Source organism: Boeremia exigua, assembly GCF_020726555.1.
Source record: "Boeremia exigua strain MPI-SDFR-AT-0100 chromosome Unknown C7974scaffold_1, whole genome shotgun sequence".
Classification (NCBI taxonomy): domain Eukaryota; kingdom Fungi; phylum Ascomycota; class Dothideomycetes; order Pleosporales; family Didymellaceae; genus Boeremia; species Boeremia exigua.
In genome coordinates this window covers 549,609-571,190 of record NW_025763518.1, presented here as the reverse complement: position 1 = coordinate 571,190, position 21,582 = coordinate 549,609, and the positions used below count along the sequence as shown (strand labels likewise).

General features: G+C 56.3%; 9 protein-coding genes and 1 non-coding gene across 10 annotated transcripts; 3 read left to right on the top strand and 7 right to left on the bottom strand.

Annotated features, from left to right (window-relative positions):
- Window positions 1-1,436: 1,436 nt before the first annotated feature.
- On the top strand, window positions 1,437-1,525 carry C7974DRAFT_t21. The gene has a single exon. It is a non-coding gene; the product is annotated as a tRNA-Val (tRNA).
- Window positions 1,526-1,685: 160 nt separating this feature from the next.
- C7974DRAFT_3074 (allantoin permease) lies at window positions 1,686-3,660 on the bottom strand. Its single transcript, XM_046138126.1, has 2 exons — window positions 3,267-3,660; window positions 1,686-3,216 (listed from the first exon to the last, which is right to left on the bottom strand). Exons 1-2 carry the CDS (start codon window positions 3,462-3,464, stop codon window positions 1,885-1,887), a joined length of 1,530 nt encoding a protein of 509 aa, XP_046002427.1. The 5' UTR covers window positions 3,465-3,660; the 3' UTR covers window positions 1,686-1,884.
- Window positions 3,640-5,578, bottom strand: C7974DRAFT_459511 (serine/threonine kinase receptor associated protein-like protein). The gene is made up of 2 exons (XM_046146110.1): window positions 4,841-5,578; window positions 3,640-4,788 (listed from the first exon to the last, which is right to left on the bottom strand). Exons 1-2 carry the CDS (start codon window positions 5,095-5,097, stop codon window positions 4,086-4,088), a joined length of 960 nt encoding a protein of 319 aa, XP_046002426.1. The 5' UTR covers window positions 5,098-5,578; the 3' UTR covers window positions 3,640-4,085.
- Window positions 5,579-6,229: 651 nt separating this feature from the next.
- C7974DRAFT_3062 (uncharacterized protein) lies at window positions 6,230-10,067 on the bottom strand. The gene is made up of 3 exons (XM_046138068.1): window positions 7,826-10,067; window positions 7,147-7,775; window positions 6,230-7,097 (listed from the first exon to the last, which is right to left on the bottom strand). Exons 1-3 carry the CDS (start codon window positions 9,888-9,890, stop codon window positions 6,372-6,374), a joined length of 3,420 nt encoding a protein of 1,139 aa, XP_046002425.1. The 5' UTR covers window positions 9,891-10,067; the 3' UTR covers window positions 6,230-6,371.
- Window positions 10,068-11,640: 1,573 nt separating this feature from the next.
- C7974DRAFT_382005 (uncharacterized protein) lies at window positions 11,641-11,997 on the bottom strand. Its single transcript, XM_046140636.1, has one exon. The coding sequence runs from the start codon at window positions 11,979-11,981 to the stop codon at window positions 11,670-11,672; it is 312 nt and encodes a 103-aa protein (XP_046002424.1). The 5' UTR covers window positions 11,982-11,997; the 3' UTR covers window positions 11,641-11,669.
- Window positions 11,998-12,934: 937 nt separating this feature from the next.
- On the bottom strand, window positions 12,935-14,937 carry C7974DRAFT_3012 (hexokinase-domain-containing protein). Its single transcript, XM_046137837.1, has 2 exons — window positions 14,611-14,937; window positions 12,935-14,562 (listed from the first exon to the last, which is right to left on the bottom strand). The coding sequence occupies exons 1-2, from the start codon at window positions 14,752-14,754 to the stop codon at window positions 13,246-13,248; spliced, it is 1,461 nt and encodes a 486-aa protein (XP_046002423.1). The 5' UTR covers window positions 14,755-14,937; the 3' UTR covers window positions 12,935-13,245.
- A 1,205-nt stretch (window positions 14,938-16,142) lies between these two features.
- C7974DRAFT_407395 (uncharacterized protein) lies at window positions 16,143-17,075 on the top strand (the record flags this gene model as incomplete). Its single annotated transcript, XM_046143233.1, has 2 exons — window positions 16,143-16,176; window positions 16,243-17,075. The coding sequence occupies 2 exons, from the start codon at window positions 16,143-16,145 to the stop codon at window positions 17,073-17,075; spliced, it is 867 nt and encodes a 288-aa protein (XP_046002422.1).
- Window positions 17,076-17,770: 695 nt separating this feature from the next.
- C7974DRAFT_300541 (Alpha/Beta hydrolase protein) lies at window positions 17,771-19,033 on the top strand (the record flags this gene model as incomplete). Its single annotated transcript, XM_046137800.1, has 2 exons — window positions 17,771-18,075; window positions 18,256-19,033. The coding sequence occupies 2 exons, from the start codon at window positions 17,771-17,773 to the stop codon at window positions 19,031-19,033; spliced, it is 1,083 nt and encodes a 360-aa protein (XP_046002421.1).
- Window positions 18,872-20,286, bottom strand: C7974DRAFT_2956 (dienelactone hydrolase). The gene is made up of 4 exons (XM_046137680.1): window positions 19,940-20,286; window positions 19,794-19,890; window positions 19,386-19,735; window positions 18,872-19,326 (listed from the first exon to the last, which is right to left on the bottom strand). The coding sequence occupies exons 1-4, from the start codon at window positions 20,025-20,027 to the stop codon at window positions 19,109-19,111; spliced, it is 753 nt and encodes a 250-aa protein (XP_046002420.1). The 5' UTR covers window positions 20,028-20,286; the 3' UTR covers window positions 18,872-19,108.
- Window positions 20,167-21,551, bottom strand: C7974DRAFT_2962 (uncharacterized protein). Its single transcript, XM_046137686.1, has 4 exons — window positions 21,481-21,551; window positions 21,407-21,425; window positions 20,560-21,355; window positions 20,167-20,505 (listed from the first exon to the last, which is right to left on the bottom strand). Exons 1-4 carry the CDS (start codon window positions 21,486-21,488, stop codon window positions 20,306-20,308), a joined length of 1,023 nt encoding a protein of 340 aa, XP_046002419.1. The 5' UTR covers window positions 21,489-21,551; the 3' UTR covers window positions 20,167-20,305.
- Between the last annotated feature and the right edge of the window lie 31 nt (window positions 21,552-21,582).

The following is a 21,582-nucleotide window of genomic DNA, read 5'->3' as shown; positions in this document are numbered from 1 at the left end:
GGCAGTAATTCCCAACATGTTTCTCTGAGGACAACCCGAGGTTAGTCGCTAAGAGGCCACTTATTCATGCGCCGTACGGGCGCCACTTATGAACAACTCAAGTGTTTGTCAGTAGAAACTACACTGGTACATTGAAGGACCAAATCTACGAGCTTATCACCGATTGTCAATTGGAGCAGGTGCAGATTTCTCCAACAATTGAGTCGACGTTTAGTATCCATTTATCACGATGAGTAATCGACCCACAGTCTCTGGGGCTTAGTGTGAAGACTATTGCGTGTCTTGATACTTACTACCTCCAGGCACCGTCTCCAAAATTGAGCTCGAGCCTCGCTGCAGTATCAATGCCAAAATGTGAGTGATCACCCCCGGGGGTTCAACGAGGGAAGAGTCTCGGGTTGAGAGAACGGCATCAGGCATTGGGGCTCCCAAGTGCTCTACGCAGTCCAGCGTCGACCAACCCCCGGTATCACTATCGATATCTGTTCCGCATGGGTCGTACGGATCACGAAGTGTGGTATCCCACGAACCTCCTAGGGGCTTTTCAGTCGATCAAGTGGACGTTTTGTCCAGGGAAAGTGAACCCAGGAGGATGAGCGGCGCGGATCAGAAGACAAGACAATGCTTCCAGGGCGGGATGGTGAGGTGTGCGAACATATAGGCCAGCTTCCAGCTGTCATGGTGTCCCAATGGAGCCCTGATCAAGCCCGGACAAAACAGCTCGAGGGCAAGGCACCACAAAACACGTGCCATCAGCCCTGTACCCATCTCAACAATGCCCTGCCGTATGTACGGCCACCAACAGCCGCAGATCGGCAAGACGCCCATCTCACTCCCAGCGCACAGTCATCATGCATTGCGAATCAGGCTGGGCGTCCCGAATAGGTCATTGCTCACCACGAACTTATCGCGACGTCAAAGCGCCTCGCATCATGCAAAAGTTTACTGGAGTCTAAGTATGCAGTCGATATCGTATTGGGCATATGCTGGTCTGCAGTATTCAATGCTTTGTTGCAATATTGCCTGAACGAGCAGTGGGAAGAATCCCATGTTGTTGGATCTGGCCGGCGGGGCCGAACATGGCGATTATCCTTGACGCCACGATGTCGCACAACGGCGCTCTGCTGCTCGTTTAAATAAATATGTAAGCCATGCACTAAACGCTGAGACTGATGTTTAATTAAAGTTTTGTTGTCTTTCATATGTATGCTGCTCATTTGGGGTTCGAACTGAAGTGGCCGAGATGCGGGCAAAACGTCGCCGAGGCAAGAGGACAGTTTCTCTGCGGGGAAATCAGGAGAAAATTTCTGCAGGATCCCGAGTCCAAAGCAGACACAAAGTGCACGACAACCGTGAGCGCGTGTGTGCGTGTCTTTCTTTTTTGAACTGGGATATATGTTTTGTTTTTGTTCAATTGTTCATCAAATCATCTGATAGGTTCGATGGTGTAGTTGGTTATCACGTCAGTCTAACATTCACCTGTTAGATCCACTGAAGGTCTCCAGTTCAAGTCTGGGTCGAATCATTTTTTGCGCCTGCAGCAGCTTTGGCCAGAGCTTCACTGAGGATGTCGCAAACTTTTTGCTATCTTGCTGCCATCTCATCGACCAGTTATTGGTAGGAAGACTAGAGACTTTAGTCCGAGAGCATGGACTACAGCCGTGAAGGAAAAAGTCGGGGCGGTCCTCACTTTACTGCCAAACTTGGATGTATTCATGATTGAACTGCGTTGCGTTTTGGAGAAGAGGTGACAAGCTTGGTCAAAGACAAAGGGTGGGTAGAGAAGTTGATTCATAGGTATAGACAGCTGGTGACTCTACCTGGGCCATTCCGCCCCTCGAACTGAGTTTCGTTGCGGAAACCAAGACATATCATTCCCCACCGCTAAAGTGCGTATCTGAAATGCTTCGCCTGCATATCCGTCTGATCCTTGAATCCGTCTTGAATAGCCTGCTCATCCTCGCCCGCGCCATACTTCTTATCCCTCCTCTTGTTCTCCCACCACATGTACTGCCTCAAGGCGATTGCAATAACAAACATGCCGCAGTAGCACACGATCAATCCTGTGAGCGCCGAAAAGTACCTCGGAGCTTCGCGGGCAAAGAAGAGGTTCGCTCCGGCGATGTTGCCTGCGGCGTAGAACACGAACCACAGTCCGTTCGCGGTGCTACGCTTGGTGTGGCCTGCAATGTTGCTCGTGAGCAGATTCCAGGAGAGGATCACAGGCGCGCCGATGATGTACTGCAGCCATGTGCAGCCCACGAGGCTCCAACGCTCGCTCAGAGGTGTAAGTCGGATGCCGAGAAGGCCACCGAGGGGAGGCAGACAAATAAAGGCGAGGATCAGGCAGCGCGTGTCCTTGAAGTATCCCGCCGCCAGTCCGCAAATAGGCACGACCACGAACTCGATCGCGCCGGTGGGAAGCTGAAGCAGCGTGGCGTAGATGCCGCTGAATCCAAAGCCGCGGATCAGAGAGGACGCGAAGTTCGACACGCCGCCGTTTACGACACCGCAGCCCAGCCCGATGAGCATCAGACAGTGAACCTTGACATCCAGCAGCGCCTCCCACGCCTGGCTTTTCTGAAACTGCTTGGTCTTGACGCCGATCATGTTGCCCGCGATGCGATCAATAGCCACGATGCGCTGCTTATGCGTCAAGAACTTCGCTGTTGCGGGACTGTCCGGCATAACCCACAGGAACACCCATGCCCAGACGAAGTTCACGAGGCCTATGACTAGGAAAATGAGCTGCCAGGTTTTGATCAGCGGGCTGTGTGCGTGGCCCAGCCCGTAGCCGAGAAGTGCGCCGACCATGGTGGCAACGCCGTTGAAGGCGAGGAAGATGCACATCCGCAGGGGCTGCTCGGAGCGCGTGTAGAACATGGAGACGATGTTCATGATGGCGGGCGAGATGGAGGCTTCGAACATGCCGAGGAGGAAGCGGAGGGCGAGAATGCCGGCGTAGTTCTTCGCTGCGACGTGGCAGCAGAGGAGAATTGACCACGTGAGAATCATGGTGCCAGTGTACTTCGAGACGGGCAGGCGCTGGATGAGGTAGTTTGCTGGGAGCGCCCAGAACAGGTATCCAAAGTTGAAGATGGCTGCTACCCAGGAATATCGTTGGCCCTCAAGACCAAGATCTGGTATGAGCGTGTACGCGGAGGCATAGTTTAGGGACAGTTTGTCGAGGAACTGGATGGTGTAGGTCATGCAGATCTGAAGATAGTCAGACAACATCACACGACATGTAAGGAATGTGAGCTTACCATGGGCATGATGACCCAGTCAATCTTGCGCAGCACGATCTTCCTTTCTTCGTCTAGTTCTTCTCTTGTGTATTGTCTGACTTCCATATACAGTTCTGCTCCAATATCGCGCATCTGCTTTTCAGCGGCCATTTGACCTTCATCTATGCTGGGCGCTGTCGCGACCGGCGAGATGCCATCTTTCTTCTCTTCTGACATATCGACGTGTTTTGATATTTTGATCTTGGTGAAGTCTATCGTAAGTATCAAACTTGGACGTTGCCGAGAGACAGCATGGATGTTGGTTCCGAAGTTGTCGTGTAGTTACACCAAGTGACGTCTGCGTACAACGCTGCATCGCGGGATCTATTCTTTCTTATACTGAACTTACAAACCTGCCCACTCTTGGCACGTTGTATCTACAGTCCTGCATACCGCAATCATCGTATCATATTGTGGTGCTTATCGCCGCCTGCCAAGCTTGGCCTATCATTACCGCATACTGGCGTAGCACCATGCAGTTGAGGTTTGTCGATCCTCCGGAACGTCGAATTCGGTAATACCCGGCTGTACACTCCCTGGTTGGCGTAGCGGGCGTGTACTTGACGATACCCTGTAGCCGCAATCTTGAGCTTGATTGTCTTGCTTTATCTTCATAATCGAGTCCTGCCATAGTCATCAGAGTGCACGTGCGCCCAATCGCAGTTGCTTAAAGTTGAATCCAGAGCGATTTATGCGTATGAGTGTTTGTATTGGGTATTGTGATTCTACGACTGCATCTCCAATCCTATGCAAGTACACAGATCCACGGGTATAGCTGTGAACGTGTTGCCCCATGCATCATCGCCAGAGCCCGTATGCGCCTGTCGTGTTCTTCCACAGCTTAACAGTGCCATCTTCGCTGCCTGTCGCGTACAACTTGCCATCAGGCGAAAAGCTCGCTGACCAGACTGGGCCGTGGTGCCCCTTGTTGGTCTCCAATTCTTTCTCCTCATCGAAATCCCATAGCCTAACCCATGTGTCATTCTGGTTGCTACCACCAGTAATGAACCTGCGCGCGCCACTGTGCAGCGCTACGCTTGCAATCTCGTAGTGTGTCTTGATAGTCTTGATCAAAGACCCTGGCTGGAGGCTATTGAAGAAGTAGACGCTGTTTCCAGCAGCTACGCTCAGTATGCCGTCCGGAGAGGTGTTATCCAACTCGCAGGTGCCTACTACGCCCTCAACAGCGTGCTCGCCAATCAGCGACTGTGTTCGCAGGTCCCACCACCTTATTTTCTTGTCCTCCGCAGCCGTGATCAAGATATTGGGGTCTGAAGTCCAGACAATCGACTTGATGGTTCCGGTGTGTATGCCTGCGCCAATCTCGTAGCTCGGCGCTGCATCACCACCCTGTGACAGGTCGAAGATGCGCAGCTTCTTCTCCATGCCACCAGTGGCAAGAATCTGCGGGTTCGGTTGGTTGGGGAATGCGACAGCGCGGACGATGTGGTTGTGCGAAAGAGTGTGGAGCGCTTCGCCAGTATGTGTGTCCCATACTTTGCTAGTAAGAAGTCAGACGAGTATCCAGCCAACTGGCGCGCACATGAACATACGCAGAAAAGTCAGCGGAGGCGGTGGCGGCAAGCGAAGCATCTGCCGAAAGCCTTGCTTGCCAGACGGCACCTTTATGACCCAGGAAGGTTCCAATCCAGTCGCCGGTCACGCCGTCGCGCAGCATAGGGTTGCCATCTTTGCATGCCGAAATGATGTAGAATTGGTCCTCGTCGACGATAGAGGAGAAATGTATGTGGGGCACGGGTCGAGAATGCCCGTGGCAGGTGAGGGGTACGACTTTGGTGGTCTCTGGCATGTTTACAAGTAATCAAGTAAGGAATGTCGGTCGCAGAATCAGGAAGAAGTCGGAGTTTGCTGTGGAGAGCGGCGGACAGTTCGCAGGCAAGTCTTGCGGGCGGTGAGACTAGGAAGGAGGGCGTGTGATCTATCGAAGGAAATCGTGGGTTTGCGCCGGCGGGGTACGGGAGCTGCCACGATGCGACAGGAGCGAGTCGAGCGAGACAAGGACAGGGCGATGGATATTGAAGCAGACGCGAGAGTCGTTACGGTTCGTGAAGTTGTGAAAGCGATTTCCGCTACAAGATGCACGTCGTGGACCCTTCGAGGTGAAACGCCCTGCGCTGCATTAGCGCGTTCAAGCCACCTTACACTTGACACGCTCATCTCCACAAGTCCATAGCATGCAGGTGTGAAACTGATATCACTGATTTTCTTTCTTAATGACCTGCCTGAGGTTCTGCTAAATGTCTATCGGTGTAATAGTAGCCAGGGTTTTGGCGGACGCGTCAAGTACCAAGAGGCTCGACGATCAGCGGCACACTCACATCCCAGCACGAAACAAGTATACGGGCCGCCGAGTCAGAAGTCACATAGAAGGTTCAACGTTGTCCAAACAAATCCACCGCTCCCCTCTCACATGACCTGCAACTATCATTAGCGACCTGTATGTCGTCAGCCGTACATCACACACATCACTGATGATCAAATTTGAATAACATGGCTTGATATCGTGATATTGTTTCTCCAACATTACCCTCGAGATCCACCATACACTACCCTCACCCGCTCCACCCCTCAATGCCGACCGTCCACACGGCGTGAACCTGCAGCACACACCGACCATACGCATAGAAAGAAGTTTAATCGTTGCCATAATCGTTGCAACGTTCAGAGAAAGCAAAGATATAACGCCAGTCCCCAGTTCGCGCATTCCCAGCTGCGAAGGTATCCTTGGGGGATGCTGTATGCAACGCAGAACTCCTGAAACCCACATCAGGAAATACATTCCAGCTCCAAAAGAAGTCTGGCCGTGAGCTCGTAAAAAGATGCGACTCCGAAAGGCAGTCGTCGAAGCAGCATGATGATGATGCTTTTGCACATTAAGCCCGAACACCGAGGGAAAGAAATACAAAGGAAATACAGGCGGCACAGTACTGGTCGAGGTGTACTATACAGCAAGATTTCGACAGGTTGTTGCAGATCAGCGTAACCAAGAAAGAGTGCCAAAACCGATGTGAAGCTGGGAGGCAGCGAACAACGCAAGCGATGGCTATCGACAGAAGACAGAGTTCAGCTCATGTCCATCATATCGGCGTCGGCGTCGGCGTCGTCGAACGCATATGTGGCCAGCACGTCCTCGCCGGGTCCGAAGTTGCCCTCGTACACAGTGGCTCCTGCTCGTCGCCTCTGATCGACCCATTGGCAACCAAAGCACAGCAGGACCTGCTCAGCCGTGGGTCGCTGGTCAGGGTCAGGGTGCAGCATGGCCTTGACGACCTGGTCCATAGTGTTGGGATCCATGTAGTCGACCATGAACTTAGGAGCGCGGGCAAGCTCCTCCTCTGGACTCGAGGCTGTCCGTACTTGGACAGTGGGATGAGGCTCGTCCGACATGAGGAAAGTGTCTAGAGAGTTCTCGAGAATCGGGTCGCCGTTACCATCACGGCTCAAGGTGCTGCTGTCGGCGCTCCAAGTCAAACTAGGAAGAACGTGATCGAACTCCCCAGACCGAAGCTTCGTCCAGTAAGTGCCATTCTCCGGAATGACACAGTTACCGGCGATTTCAGTCAGCATCATGCCGAGGGCGAACACGTCCGCAGGCTTGTCAAAGCGACCGCAAAGAGCCTCTGGCGCAAGGTAATGGCGATCACCCTCGCCATCGATGCCCTTCGGTGCGGGCCAAGAGCTAGCCAGGCCAAAGTCAGCGATCTTCAGCGAGCCCCCAAAGTCGATGAGGATATTGGCCGGCTTTAGGTCGAGGTGGATGTATCCCGAGTTGTGGATGAAGGTGAGTCCCTGTCATGATTGTCAGAAGAGGCTCGACAAATACCTGAAGTTGGCTTACCTGTGACAATTCCAGCAGAATCTTCCAGATGCGGAAATCATCGAGACGACTGCTGTACCCGACAGTGTCGAGGAAGCGACGCAGGTTGCCACCCTCGCAGTACTCGGTTTGGATGTATAGGTGAGAGTTGGCCTCCCAGTGATCGTTGACTTGTAAGACGTGTTCGTTGCCACGAAGTGCATATAGAGTCTCGACCTCGCGCATCTTGCGCTCGCGGTCACCCTTACCCAAGTATGGCTTCTTGGACTTCTTGACAACCCACACTTGGCTCCCAGCTGGAGAGTTCGGTGTGGAACCCTGCACCGGCTGGCTGACACGGTAAACTTTCGAGAACTCGCCCTCACTACCATCAAGCTCTTTGACTTCATGGAAGCGCGAACTAATGGCCTCATCGACGTCGTTCTTGGTCAGACCAATGGGGATGGCACCCTTGTTCTCAGCGAAGAACACAGAGTGGTCTCGCGGCGTGGTTGGTGTGGCAGGAGGGAAAGTGCTAACGCTGCTGTTGAAGTTCAGTGAACCACGTCGGTTACCAGCAAGCGACAGCCGGTTCTGCTCAGGTTGGAAAGATGAGTCCATGCCTGGAGATGCAGGCGCAGGCGATGAAGATCCAAACGAGATGATTGAGGCTGGAGATTGGTCAGTATTGGTAGCATTGACAAGGGGCTAAGAGCTGTACGAAGTATCGGTTGCGAGAGCGGTGACGGACGACCCAACATTTTGGTGTGTCGTAAGTACCGTCCACGAGCAAGAGAAGCTTGTACAGAAGGGGAGGCGCAGTGCACCGACTCGAGATCCTCACGGGGTGATCGAGTGGTGTCGTCACGCGATCCTGGTAAGGAGGTGTTCGTTTGAGACTTACCGTTGAAATCGTTCATGGTGTCAGGTGCTGCGAACGTATCATTGCTAATACTTGGTCGCGAGCGGAAGGTCTTGCGTCTCAAGCTGCTTTCCTTGGAGCGGCGACTGGACGCACCATGTCCCTTAGTAGGAGTCGGTGGCATATCGTCAACAGTCGTATCGTTGTCGGTCATAGTGTCGACCATAGTGCGGTTGGCGGTCGGCGACTGGCTGTCAGGGAGATCATCATCGCCATCTACGCTGACGATGCTTCCTCGGCGCTGATGCAACTCGCTCATGTTGCCAAAGATGCTTGTGCCCTTACCAAACGACTCGGTGGAGAGCTTCGACACATGTGCGCTGAAGGGTGTGCTGGTAGTGCCAAACTGGGGTTGAGGCCGGTTCCAGTCACCGAACAGACTTCCACCTCGCTTGACAAGAGGGGTGTCAATGACATCAGCCCTGTCTGCTTGCGCCGGAGGATACGACTGCCTCTTGGAGGGCGTATCAGGCATGACATAGACGTTGGCAGGCTCGTCCGCATTGCGATTCTTCTTGGACATGAGACCCGTGGAGAAGGCAACTGGTGCTTGTTGCACGGACTTGAATGGTGTGTCAAACGAGTCATCGTCTCCCTCTAGTGCGTGTGGGCGCGGTACGCCGATTGGTAGCGATCGTGAAAATTGATGACTCTGGTTTTGTCGACTGGGTGGAGCTGCAAAGTGGGGTGCGCGTGGTGGTGCCATAGGAGTGAATCCACCGACAGTTGATGTGGTTGAAGAGGGAGTGTGCGCATAAGACAGCGGGTGTGGCTGCGTTGCGCCGGCAGTGCTTCGGGCGAAGGGTGTGGGCAAGCCCATGCGCCCTGCATCAAAGTTCGATTTGCGGAAAGGGGTCTGTGTAGGGGTTGTGCTTTGCCCGACGGCGCCGTCGAGCGACATTCGGTTTTTCGACTTGGAAGCCGCGAGGCCAGGCACTGCAAAGTCGCCGTCGAAAGCCGGCTTTGGTCGCGGCGAGTTCGCGTTTCGTTGCATCACTGTAGATTTCCTCAGTGATGTAGCTCTCCGCACGGGTGACTGCGAATTGCTCATGGGTGTCGAGAAATCAAATTCAGTCATGTTCTCCTCGGTCTCCATGGGCGACTGCACTGCGTGGACATTCTCGCGCTTCGCCACCTGGTCGAATATACTCTCGAAATCGTTTCCAAGGTTGGACACGCTCTGCAGACTTCTCCTCTTCGCAACGGGACTGAAACCAGTTGGTGTCCCGCTCAAGTTCATGACACCGTCGTTGCGCTTGAGAGGGCTTGACTTGACCGGCGCACCAGGTGAGAGATCCGGACGTCGTTGCGCAAATTCAAACTTGATCGGCTTATCGTTTAGACCAAACTTCCTGCAGTCAGTATCCATGCTCTCAATGGATTCCGAGCTGGAGGGGCGCGCAGGTGTGTCGTTTTCTTGGCCAAAGGCGATGCGGGTATAGAACGGTGTTGTCGAGTTTCCTCCTGTTGGCGAGTCGCTCAGAGCGTTGCGACGCGGGCTTTTCGAGTTCTGTCGCGTGCGCGGTGACGCTTTAAAGTTGGCTGTTGATCGTCGCAGGGTAAATTTTTTCTTAGGTGGCACGACCTGTCCCAGAGGCGACTCAGGGAAGGTCTTGTTAGGACTTGTAGGCTTGTGCGCCTTGGGGCTGAAGGCGCGCGCAAGCGCTAGTGGTGAGACGGGTGAGCGCGGCGAGTCCGATTTGTGCAGCTGGAAGCGCGAAGGTTTTGAGGGCGAGCGCGAGAGAGAACGGCGCAGCTGCTGCAGGTGGGCGAAGTGTGTGCCGTCCAGGCGGTAGGTAGGTGAAGGCAGGTCCAGGTGCATGGTGCCGCCCTCGCGGTGCGGCGAGTAGGAGGCGAAGGCCATGGCGGGATCGAGCGGCGGAACCGGCGGCAGAGTCCTAGGGATAAGAGGTGAGAGTGAAGGAGTGGCTGGCGGAGTCGTGGGCGGCGCCGTGGTGGGCGAGCGGGGTGGCTGGTCCTCGCGTGGTGTTGTCAGACGCGCTGGAGTCAGCGTGCAGCGTGGCAGGATGGATGAGGCCAGCGCTCAATCGATAACGATAGCGCACAGTACGCAGCGCGTTTGGAGTCTGGTGCAGGGCGGCGCACTGTTGGAAGAATGCAGTACAAGGAATGCGCGCGACAGCGGCGCACCTGTCGTTCGAGCTACACGTCGCAACCAAGAGTTCCCCCTCAGCGAACAACGACCGAGTGCAGGTGCTCACACGCCATGCAAGGCCTGTCGCAGGTCTTCAGAGGACGACAAGGGCCGCGCGACACTACTAAGGCGAACGTAGGTAGACGTGTGTCGAAGATTGATTCGTTGTTTTGATCTGCAGGCGCGACCAGTGTGGAGTTGGACGCGACTTGTAGGCGATGACGATGACGGAACCGCAGTAGTCGGAGCGTGGGCGAGGGCGATGTCGATGAAAAGACCCTTACAGCGCTCTTGCGATCGGAATCGACGGACGGGGCTGGTATATGGGAGAGGCGCGTTCGTGCGAAACGAGAGCGGTGCAGGTGGCTGGCAGCAGAAGGTGGGTCTGTGGCCCGAGCGCACCATGTCAGTGCAGCCCGCCGTTGGGTTGTTGTTATTGAGTCTCGCTAGCCAATCGATGCAGGAATACCAGGCACAAGATGAAGCAGCGCGCCAGAATAACGGAGTAAAAGTTGATTCATATGCACGAGAAATGCATGAACTGCGTTCGGTGTCCGCATGCAGCTTTCCACGTTCGCCGGGGTGCTTGCATGGGGAAAGGGGAAACTGCGGCGTGTTGATGTTGACTGTTTTGCTGTAAACAAAGCAGGCGCCACTCGTCACAACGCTGATCCATCCTGGCGCTCGCTAGGCATTAGCATCACCGGGATACCCCCTTAACCATCGCAGCCCCATTTACAGCCCACGCGAGACCCAAATGAAGCAATCTCTTGTGCATTCATGCAATAGGGGCCATGCGGCAGCGGCCCGAGCAAAGCGAACAGGCAGAGGGACCGAGAGGACGTCGATGTGCTTAGTTCTCCACATTATGATTGTCGATGCAGCATCTGCCGGGCCTTTGAGCGGCCTCTCCAACCCACTGCTTCCGTGGTCTGCCGCCAAGTTCCAGGCAACTACACTTGTCCACCGTTTGCCTGGGGTGCCGTGGACTCGAAAGCCACGTTCATCATGGACGGCGGCATGAACGGGTGGTGACTGTGTGTGACCTCAACGCCTCCACAGCCGCCGCCTCGGACACAAAATAGAATATGCTGTGTCGCCTCATGCTGTGTTCAGCGTCTCTCTGTGGGCGACTCGCCGGCAAGCAATGCTTTTCGTCGTTCGCGGCTATGTTCATTGTCGCATTCCTCCGTCTTCAAGCAGATGAAGCAATCCCCGGCATAGCATTCCGATGCCCAAGAACACCGTCATAGATATTCCCCCGGCACAGTCGGATGAGCTGCGTGCAACCGTCAGAGGCGGCTTAAGTGCTGCGCTGGACTGCGCTGGACTCAGTGTTGCGCTCATCATCAGCAACCCGCTCTCGATGACCCTCGCCCTCATCGATGGCCCTAAGGGTCCATAGACATAGACACGGCCGTCAGACCTGTGATGACGTTGTTGCAGGTACTACTGTAAGCGACAGAACATCAGACCTCCAGATGCGATCTACGCAGCCGCCTGTGTGACGCGTTGTTTGTGTTTGTCAACATCAACAAATGCATCCCTCGAACATAACAAGCCTGCAGCCGCTGCGCAGTCTCGACCCTGCAACTCAAACGTTGCGCTCTGTAACACAAAGTTTGACGCTCGACATTCAGCATGTTTCGGAACATTAGTGGACCACGCAAATTCAGCCTTAGCCGCTGAGTGCGATGCGTTGGTTGGGATCGTCATGCAGCACGCTTCGGCATGGAGAAACGTCTCAAAGCAAATGACAGCTGCCAGCAGCCACATGCAAGGCACTAGTTCCGAGCGCATTGGGTCTGGCTCAGGCACGAACTGCGATCTGCATGTCGCATGCGTCTTCGTGGGCCGGCAACTCGGCCGCAGCATTGTTTTCGCGCCACGCAGGAGTCGGTCAAGCCAAATATTCAAAGATAGACGCATGAGCGCTTCAGTTGGAAAAAACTCGCAAGTGGAGTGCGCGCTGTGTGAGTTCCCCGGACAACAGGAACTCATAGGAAGCGGTGTATGATCTCCCCAAAGAGCGGTATCCCAGTGTGGAAGGTTCGGTGGGCCCCGAGTCAAGACGTGCATTCAAGGCATCGCCCTGTTTACAGCAGATCCACCATACACGTGTTGGTTGACTACCCAGCTGGTCAAGGTGTGCTTGTCACTCCACTCGTTCTTTGGGAGTCCATAGTGCTTCGAAAATTGGGATGTGCAGTGAATGACGATTGGGATGTCACAGAGTCTGGTACATCAGGGTCGTGGACCCTGAAACTGTGGCAATGCATATGAAGCCGACAAGCACCTCCCTATTCTTCTAACGGCTTCTCTGGTTCTTCTATTCGTTGCTATGGTATTGCATGCAATCACGGCGAAGGCGACCCAAGGGTCCACGTAATGCCTGAAGGCGGCGAAATGGTGGAATTAGCACCCAAACTTGAAGCCATCTAGCATGTGCATCCTGACTCCCCCATAGTGATGTGTTGTAAAGGATCGTCGATTTGGGTGAGTGCTGTGCAGCGTACTCACGGTATCCAGGTCCAAATATGGTAGACTATCTAAGTGGGGGTAACAGCATTGACACACCCGTGACAGGTGCTCGAAATGTCTGCGCGCGAATCTCGCGGTTGATTCGCGTCATGAAACATACTTCGCAAACGCGACCACTACACGTAGAATTGTAGACAGGCAAAATGGCTGGGAATCCAGTTGTCGATCCGACTAAACCCCGGTTGCCAGGAGGACGTCCTGCCTGCCCTCCGGATAGCCGAGGTGACGTGTAATGGGCAGCAATGGCGGTCAATGACAGGGCATCAACGTACAATTCGACAAGGCGACGCCGATGACTTACTCAACGCCGTGGTAGCGATAAACGACTGATTCACTGCAATGTCTCGATTGCTCTTGGGGATGGGCTATGCGAGATGCGGAATTGGGCTGCGCCGCCTGCGACCTAAGCTCTTTTTGCTTAGTGGTGTTAGTTCTCCATCTCCGCACCGCATCGCAAAGGTCGTTCGACAAACATGGTAAATTCGCTTCTAGATTCTCAGCATGGGAAAGATCAGATGGTGAACTATGCGCCTCGTGGCTTCTTCCCAGCCATCTTCAACATGGCCTCGCAGTCCTGGATGCCCGCAAGCTGGCCTGCCTTCACACGCTTGATGGTGAGTGCAGCGATCAGGGCAGCACCAACACCGGAGCCATCCTCGGCGGGGAGGATCTCGATGGGGTCGTTCTTCCCCTTGCCGTACTTAGCAGGCCAGTCCAAGATCTCCTTGAGGGCTTGTGCGTTGCGGATCTTGAAATGGGGGTACTTGGTGAAGACGGAACCGTCAGCACCAACGTGGGTCTGATCCCAGTTCTTGTGCTTGCAGATAGCCGCAACACCGCACGCAGTCAGACGAGCGGCACGGGTACCGATGAGCTCAGCAAGACGGCGGATAAGCTCGAGTTCGGGCTTGGTGCATGTGATACCTAGCTTGGTTTGGAAGAGGTCGCCAGTCTCGAGCAAGTTCTCAAAGGGGTCCTCCTCGATAGCCGAGAGGAAGCCTGCATCCAAAGAGTACGGCTTGTCCAGCTTGCGGACGTCCTGGCCTTGGAAAATAGAGCATTCGTTGCCCTTGTGCAGGTCCAGGAGGACAAGACGGAAGATCTCACCCAAGTACAAACCGGCAACCATCTTCTCGAAAGATTGCTGGCCAGGGCGAGGTGACTCCTTGTCAATGATAACATCGTACTGTGTGCGAGGCAGCACCTGGTGCTCGTTGTCAAATGCACCCCATTCGCAGTTGATAGCCATAGGCAGCTTAGGGTCGAGGTTCAGGTGGGCGATCTTGGGAATGGAACCGCACTCCTCCATGTATGCAGCGTTGCAACCTGTTCCGAAGATGCATCCGATCTTGATATCGGTATCGGTGTACGCGGACGCAATCATGGTGCCGGTTGTGTCGTTGACCAAAGCCGCCAGTTTGATGGGAACTCCACGTTCAGCCAGTGCCTTGTTGAAGGGTGGCACTACGTCGTGGCCCTCAACACCGTCGATGTCGAAGCCCTTTGTCCACCTCTGAAGAACACCGTGATCAATGTACTCCTGTGTCGCGGGGTAGGAGAAGGTGAAACCCAGAGGCAGATCCTCAAGCTCCTCATCCTCGTGGTGGTATTCGACAAACTGCTGGAGACAGTCGGCGACGTAGCCCCAAAGCTCATCCGCGGTTCCAGTCTTCAGCTCCTCGGGCATGCGGTATTTAGACTGGATGATCTCGAACTCGCCCTTCTCTTCGGTCAGGGTGACCTCACAGACTCGCAGGTTGGTTCCTCCCATATCCAGAGCGAGGTATCGGCCCGTCTCGTTACCGTCTGGGAAGGCCATGCACCATGTTGGGTTCATGGGCTGTGTTGGTTAGTTCTGTGCATAACTTTGCTTCTGGGTGTTACTTACAATAGACCCTCCCTCTGTTGTGAGGCCCTTCTCGAGCTCCTTGACGAAGTGATCGGTGATCTCCTTCAGCTTCTGGGTAGGGACAACGAAGATCTCCTCAAGCTTCTCGATCTGCTCCTTGAGATCCCGGGGCATGTCCGCCATGGACCCTGGTCTACTGTTAACCCTGAGTACGATGTGTCCGACTTATCCGCTACTCTGCGGAAGCCTCGGGAAGGGGTGTGGGCGTCGTACCCTTGCGGGAGGGAGGTCTCCTTGCTCCTGTGACCATCGTGACGGTTGTACGTAGGTTTGAGAGGTTCTAGGAAGCTCGACGCTGTTCAAGAAGCGGAGGGATGTGTTGTCGGGAAGTTGATCCTACAATCAAAAGTGGGTGGTCAGTACTTGTATGCCAGACAGCGTGAATGATGGCTCAAAGGCATAGGTCATGCGGGGCAGCACCCCCGCAGCAGCAGCTTTAAACCCCACGACAGTAGGAGTTTGTTATTGCTTTTAGAAAGAGACGAACTGCTTACAGATGCTGTGTAATAATGCTATCTTGCACACGAAGAAAGCTTGTTTGCCAGTCAATTGGGAGAGCAGCGACAAGATGGGACGAAAACCTACTGGATGAAGACTCTAAAGACGAAATACAACGCGCTGAGAGCTGTTGGTTGAGAGACTAACTCGAGCTGAGGCCGCAAAAGAGATGAAATCAGCCCCGCGCGATCCATCCCACCTGGGCACGGCCCGCTATGACGCTGCCACCCACAACGTGTATCCATTTCCGGTTAGGCTGTGTTTTGCTGATATCGAACACACCTCACTGGCATGTATTCCTGCATCCATGCACCTATATTGTGACCAAGATTGTGTGTCTTTGCGTGTTCAGGTTATCTTCCATCGTCTCCGGCCTAGAGCTCCGAAATTGTGATCCAGCTTCACTACAGCTTCGACTTCGCCATTCTAAATCACGAGACGGAACTCGCACAATAGCTAGTATCCCAAGCTTGCGCAAACAGGTACTGCTAAGGGTTATGTAATTGTAAGCATTGAACCGTCTCAAGTGTTGAAAACGATTTCGTGCCTGTAGCCAATTCAACCAATTTGAACGTTGAGTTCGCTGGAGCTATAGAGATCGTACCTGCCTAGGTGCAAAAAGCTACAAACCGAGAGAGCGTCGTACCGCTGCGCAGCCCAAAATGTAGAGCACCCTGCTGGCGTAGAATAGAGGGCAAACGCTATGCTAACCAATCACCACTAAACGTCACAACCTCTGCCAAGAGGTCACGATATTGTAGTCAGCTTCACTGCGTTTGTAGGTACCTAGCTATTGTCTAGCGCCGAGCACGACATCAGGCAGTCACTGCAATTCACCTCGAGTTCAGTCTCCCGTCGACAATATAAGTCAAGCTTGGCCCCTCCGTCTTCTCATCTTATCCCACCACCACTACCACCACTACCACCACTACCACCACCACAACAACAACAACAACAACAACAACAACAACAACAACAACAACAACAACAACAACAACAACAACAACAACAACATGGAGCGCCGCAACACTCTGCCCTCGGGAATTGGTAAGTAACTGCAAAAGGCCTTGAAGACCTACCAACTGCCTGCTCAAACCAGCTGACAAACTCCAGGCGGTAAGTACACAAGCAACGTCGACGACGCGAGCGGCCTCAGGGCCTTCTGCAGTGGGCACCCGCCCAAGCAATCGTTCCTCGAGTCCGACAGCGCCTTCTACAAGGCCAGGCGTTCAACTCTGGCGGACAACCCAGAGTTGGATGTCCAGCTGAAGGCCTCCATGGTACAGTACAAGGCCGAGAGCTTCCTCCCGCTCAACTTCAAGTCAGTCCGTCTCATCACACAATATCTCAACGGATCGAAGCCTCTGGCTTACATCCACGTCTTTTCGAGGCTGCTGATCACTAGCGAAACGAATGACGTTCGTGCGGGCCTGTTCATCGCGGCTTTGGAGCGGATTGGGCTGCACTGCAAGCACCTCGCCGTTCTCGCACCGTTCCACACCGTCGAGTTCAAGGACATGTCGTATAACGAAGCTGGCAGACACGGTGACTGGAGGAAGATCCTGGAGTGTCTCCCCAACATCCGCAAGATCACCTTCGAAGACCAGATCGAGCAGCCGACGCCCCTCAGACAGAGCACTTTCCACTCGCTGGTGTATGCTCTCCCCAACACCTCGCTCGAGGAGTGTTTCGTCCTTGACTTTGACATCTCGCCCAGCCTTCTCTTCGGGCTCCACTACGACTTTCACCGCCGATACCTCCCAACCGCCGCGCCTCTCTCCCTGGGTAAAGTCTTCAAGCCGCTCACCATGATCGCCGGCGGTATCATCTATGCAGACGGCACAGAGCCCTTCGGTTTGTCCGACGATAATGCTATCTACGGCAGTGCAGACGACGATGACCCTTTCTTCGGCAGCGTGAACGACGTTGACACGATGGGTGGATAGCTCAGGGGTCTCGAGAGACGTTGATGATGCAGTGATTGACTGGAGAGCCGTAGGCGAACGGTAAGACAATGTGACGTTGGAGTATATGAAAAAGGGTGACTGCATTGCGCGGACAGGTATGATATTGCGCAGACGAAAAACAATTTGCACGGCGTTACGGTATACCCATGGATGGAAGGAACGACAGAGTGCGCATTCAGCCCACGAGGCCTCAAAAGTGCTTTTTACAACATCGAAAGATAGGTCTACACCATAAGCTTGCGACTAGATCAATGCAAACAACGCTCTAAGTTCTGTACAGTAAAGTCAATCTCCACTTCCCACAGTCTCTCCCGTGCAAAACCATCAAACCCCGAATAGTAACTTTCGAAACGAAACAGACTTTCAAGAACCCCAAAATAGCCGTGAAACACGCACCGGATAGCTATGTCGTGCAGTCGTCCCGTTCGGCTCCCCACGCCGGACATCCTCCGCGGGCCGTGTCCGCCGCTAACACCGCACCCGCACCACACATCGCCGGACCACCTGCATACCAAACCCCCAGAGCGAAATAGCATATAGAACCCCCTCCGGCACTATGACGAGCACTTCCGTCCCACGAGACCCTGCCGCACTACTTAAAAACCCGTGTCACGGCACCCAACAGCACCACCCAGCAAACCACCCCTACGCATAACCTGCGAATATAAACCACCATGGCAGCCCCAGGCGGCAAATTCTTCATCGACGCCACCCTCGACACCCCCGCCGCACACCACGAATCCTTCGCCCAGCTGTGGGCCACGAAATGGAAAGCGCCCGCGGAAATGGGCGTGTACCCGTTCATGTTCGGCAGCGCGGCCGACTTCGCGCCCGCGCTCGCCTCGCTCACTGCCGCCGGCGCCCGCGAGCCATATGACTGGGACGCGTACGCCGCGGCGTTTTTCCCGGCCGCCGAGCAGCTGCAGGCGCGCGCCGAGGCTGCGCAGGCTGCGGGCCACACCGACGAGGCGAGTGAGTTGTTCCTCCGCGCCAGCGCGCTGTTCCGCATCGCGCGCTTCCCGCTGCCGCGCAGCGCCCGCCAGCGCGACGCCTGGACGCGCGGGAAGGCGTGCTGCATCGCCGGCCTCGGGCTGCGGCCGCACCCCGTGCGCGAGGTGCTGGTGCCGCACACGCAGCGCGCGCGGGGCGAGGGCGAGAGCATCCCCGTGTACCACCTCGTACCGGACACCGCAACACCCGAGGCCCCGGCGCCAACGCTGGTCATCTTCACGGGACTGGACGGGTACCGCACGGAGCTCGCGGTGTGGATGGAGGGGTGGCGGCGCGTGGGCGTTGCAACGGTGGTGCTGGAGATCCCCGGGACGGGGGACTGTCCGGCAGACGCATCGGACCCGCGGAGTGCGGATAGACTGTATAGTAGCTTGTTTGCGTGGATGGACGGGCAGGCGCGGCTCGACGCAGCGCGCACGGCGGTGTGGGGGTTCAGCACGGGCGGGTTCTACGCGATGCGGGTTGCGCACACGCACGCGGGGCGGCTGGCGGGCGTGGTCGCGCTGGGCGGCGGGTGCCACCACATGTTCGACGAGAGGTGGTTGAGCAGTGTAAACCACCTCGAGTACCCGTTTGACCTGGCGGACACGCTGGCGTGGAAGTGGGGCTACGGCGGGGACGTGGCGGGCTTCAAGCGCGAGGCGCAAGGCAAGTTCTCGCTGCTGGCGGACGGCACGCTGGATATGCCCGAGTGTGCGCGGCTGCTGCTGGTCAACGGCACCGAGGACGAGGTGTTCCCCATCGACGACTACTATCTGGCGCTGCAGCACGGGGCGCCCAAGGAGGCGCGGTTTGTCGCGGGCACGAAGCACATGGGCGAGCCGGCGAGCTTCTTCGTGTGCATCAAGTGGCTGTACAAGCTGTTTGGGATCGAGGCGGACGTGGTCGCGCAGCTGCAGACGCTGCCGTTCAAGGCGAAGTACTGATAGCAGGGACGTATACGGGCAGACGTAGGTAATAACGAATTCTTCACACTCGCGGCCATGGTGCATGTATGTGATCTACTCCGCCCCGCGCTTGACATACTCGTCGAACCAAAACACGGCCTGCAGAAACGCCATCTCCTTTGCGAACCGCTGCCGCTGGCCCGCCAAATCGCCCTTGACCGCAAACCCATGCTCGACGCCCGAGTACAGCGCCATGTGGTACGGCACGCCCACGTCCTTGAGGATATCCTCCGACTCGCGCCTCTTCTCCGCGGGGAAAATCTGATCCGTTTCTGTCCAGCATCAGCGCCCACCCACAAGCACACACACCCGCAACGCAGCAGAAACTCACCCGCAGCAGCGATACTCAGCGGCCCCGTAATCCCCCTCAGCTCCTCCTCGGACACGAAACTCGGATGCGCCGTGTACCCCGCATCCAGCTTCCCCGGCTGCAGGAACCGACACACGTACTTGCCGCCGAAGCAGTACCCGACGCCGCCGAGCCTTTTCACGCCCAGCTTGCCGCGCAGGTACTTGATTGTGGCGGTGTAGATGGGGTCCACGTCTGCTTCGCGCGGCATCTTGGTTTCCTTCCACGTCGGGAAGTCGAAGTCTGCGGGCATAGGGAAGGGGATCTCGTTGCCGTGGAAGACGTCGGGGATGACGGTGTGGTAGCCGTTTGCGGCGAACTGGTCTGCGATGCTGGGGGGTTTGTTAGGGTGGTGGGGTCAGGGGGGGTGGATGGGGGGATGGGGCGCACAGGCGGACGTTTGGGAAGGCGAAGCCGAGGACGTCGGTCATCAGGAGGATGGCATTGTCGGTGCTGCCGTCGGGGGTCGGGGAGACGTAGGCGCGGACTGGGGGGGTGAGTTGGGGGTTGCGTGGTCTAGGGGGGGAGGAGGTTACTGTCGCCGATGGTCTGAACGGAGCCCTTGGGGGTGCCTTCGTGCTTGACGCCGACGGCGCAGCAGGTGTCTGGAGGGTGGGAGGCCATGGTGGGGAGCGTGGTGTGTGTAGTGAACGGGGAGTGCTGTGTTATGTAGCAGATCACGGGGCGGCGTCGGTGGTTGTCAAATACCGTGAAGGCATCGCAGCCGGAGCTGGAGCTAGGCCGAGCTACGGTAGTCGAGCTACGGTACCCCACGGTGGGGCTTTCAGACGATGCTGCTGGCGGAATAACGGAGTTAAGACGGACATGATGTCATGTGGATATTTTCTGTTCCTAATTGATTGAGTGCGTGTCAAGCCTAGCAGCTCAATGCTCGTCTTGTATTAGGCCTCACGCCTACGGCAGCTGGGACTGCGGCTGAGGCGCCGTGGTGGACGGGGACTGCGACCGTCGTGTCGTGAGGAGGGCCGACTTGGACGGTCATGCTGTGAGGAGAGTCGATCTGTTCCGCTGTGCTTCCGCTCTTGGCTCCGGCTTCGAGAGCGGTGTCTCCGATGCGCATGTTTGCGACTGCGCTCGCGGTCTGTGCGGTCATGGGTACGACTGCGGTGATGGCTGCTCTTCGTGCGGTGCTCACCTCTCTCCGAATCTTGTGCATCACGCAGCTCCTCCAGCTCCCGCTTGCGTTCGTGAGCCCACTTCTTCTTGTCCTCCTTGGACTTCTTCAGCTGCGTCTGGGCCTTCTGCATGAAGGCGAACGGGTCGCTGGAGGAGATGCGCGCCTGCTGCCGCTCTCTCCGCCGCGGGTCCTCGTTGCCCCACACGTCCTTGTCGTCGTGGCCTGGATAGTCGAGGGCGGGAGTGCGCTTGTCGACAGCAAGGCTGGCGTCGTGCCGGGCAGCGTACCACGGCTTGGTGAGACCGTCTCTGCCGGCGGCGTTGGCGAAGCGCATCGTGTACTGGTCCTCAAAGGCCTGCTCCTTCTTGCGCTTCTCCTTCTCGGCCTCGGCGTTCTTCTCGCGCTTGAGCGCCTCCTTCATGTCCACGGGGAACAGGTCGATGTGGCCGGCGTAGTTGGTCAGGGGCGCGTCGCTGGCCGGCTGGCGCAGCTTCAGCAGCTTCGCGTCGGCTGCGTCGCCGTCTCTGGGCGCCGTCAGGGCCGCAGCCAGGCGGATGTCCATGTCCGTGTCATCTTCGCCCCGCAGCTTGCGGCGCTTCCCGCCGTGGCCATGGTCCCGCTCGCGCTTCCGCTTGCCGTCGTCGGCGTCGTCGTCGTCGGGCAGCGGCGGGGGCGTGCGGCCGCGAAGGAGGGCAGCGCGTCGGGCGGCGTCGAGCTCCTGGGTGCGCTGGTCGGCGGCGGCCTCGCGGGCTTGGGCGGCGTCCTCATCGGCCTTGACGCGGGCGATGTTGGCGGGGTTGTAGACGTTCCATGACTGCGCGGGTCAGCAAGGGCGGCGTGGGCGCATGGCGCATGGGCGGGCTACCTTCTTGCCCAGGAGATGGCTGGGCGGGGTCAGTCAGGCATTCAGGGCGGCGGGACTGCAGTGCGCGAACCTACAGCGGCATCGTCGTGCTGGAATCCTGCCCGCAGCGGCGGTGTCGGGGCGGCGCGCGGGTACGCGGTCAGGTCATGTGCAGAGTGCAGGAGCAGCAAGCTCCA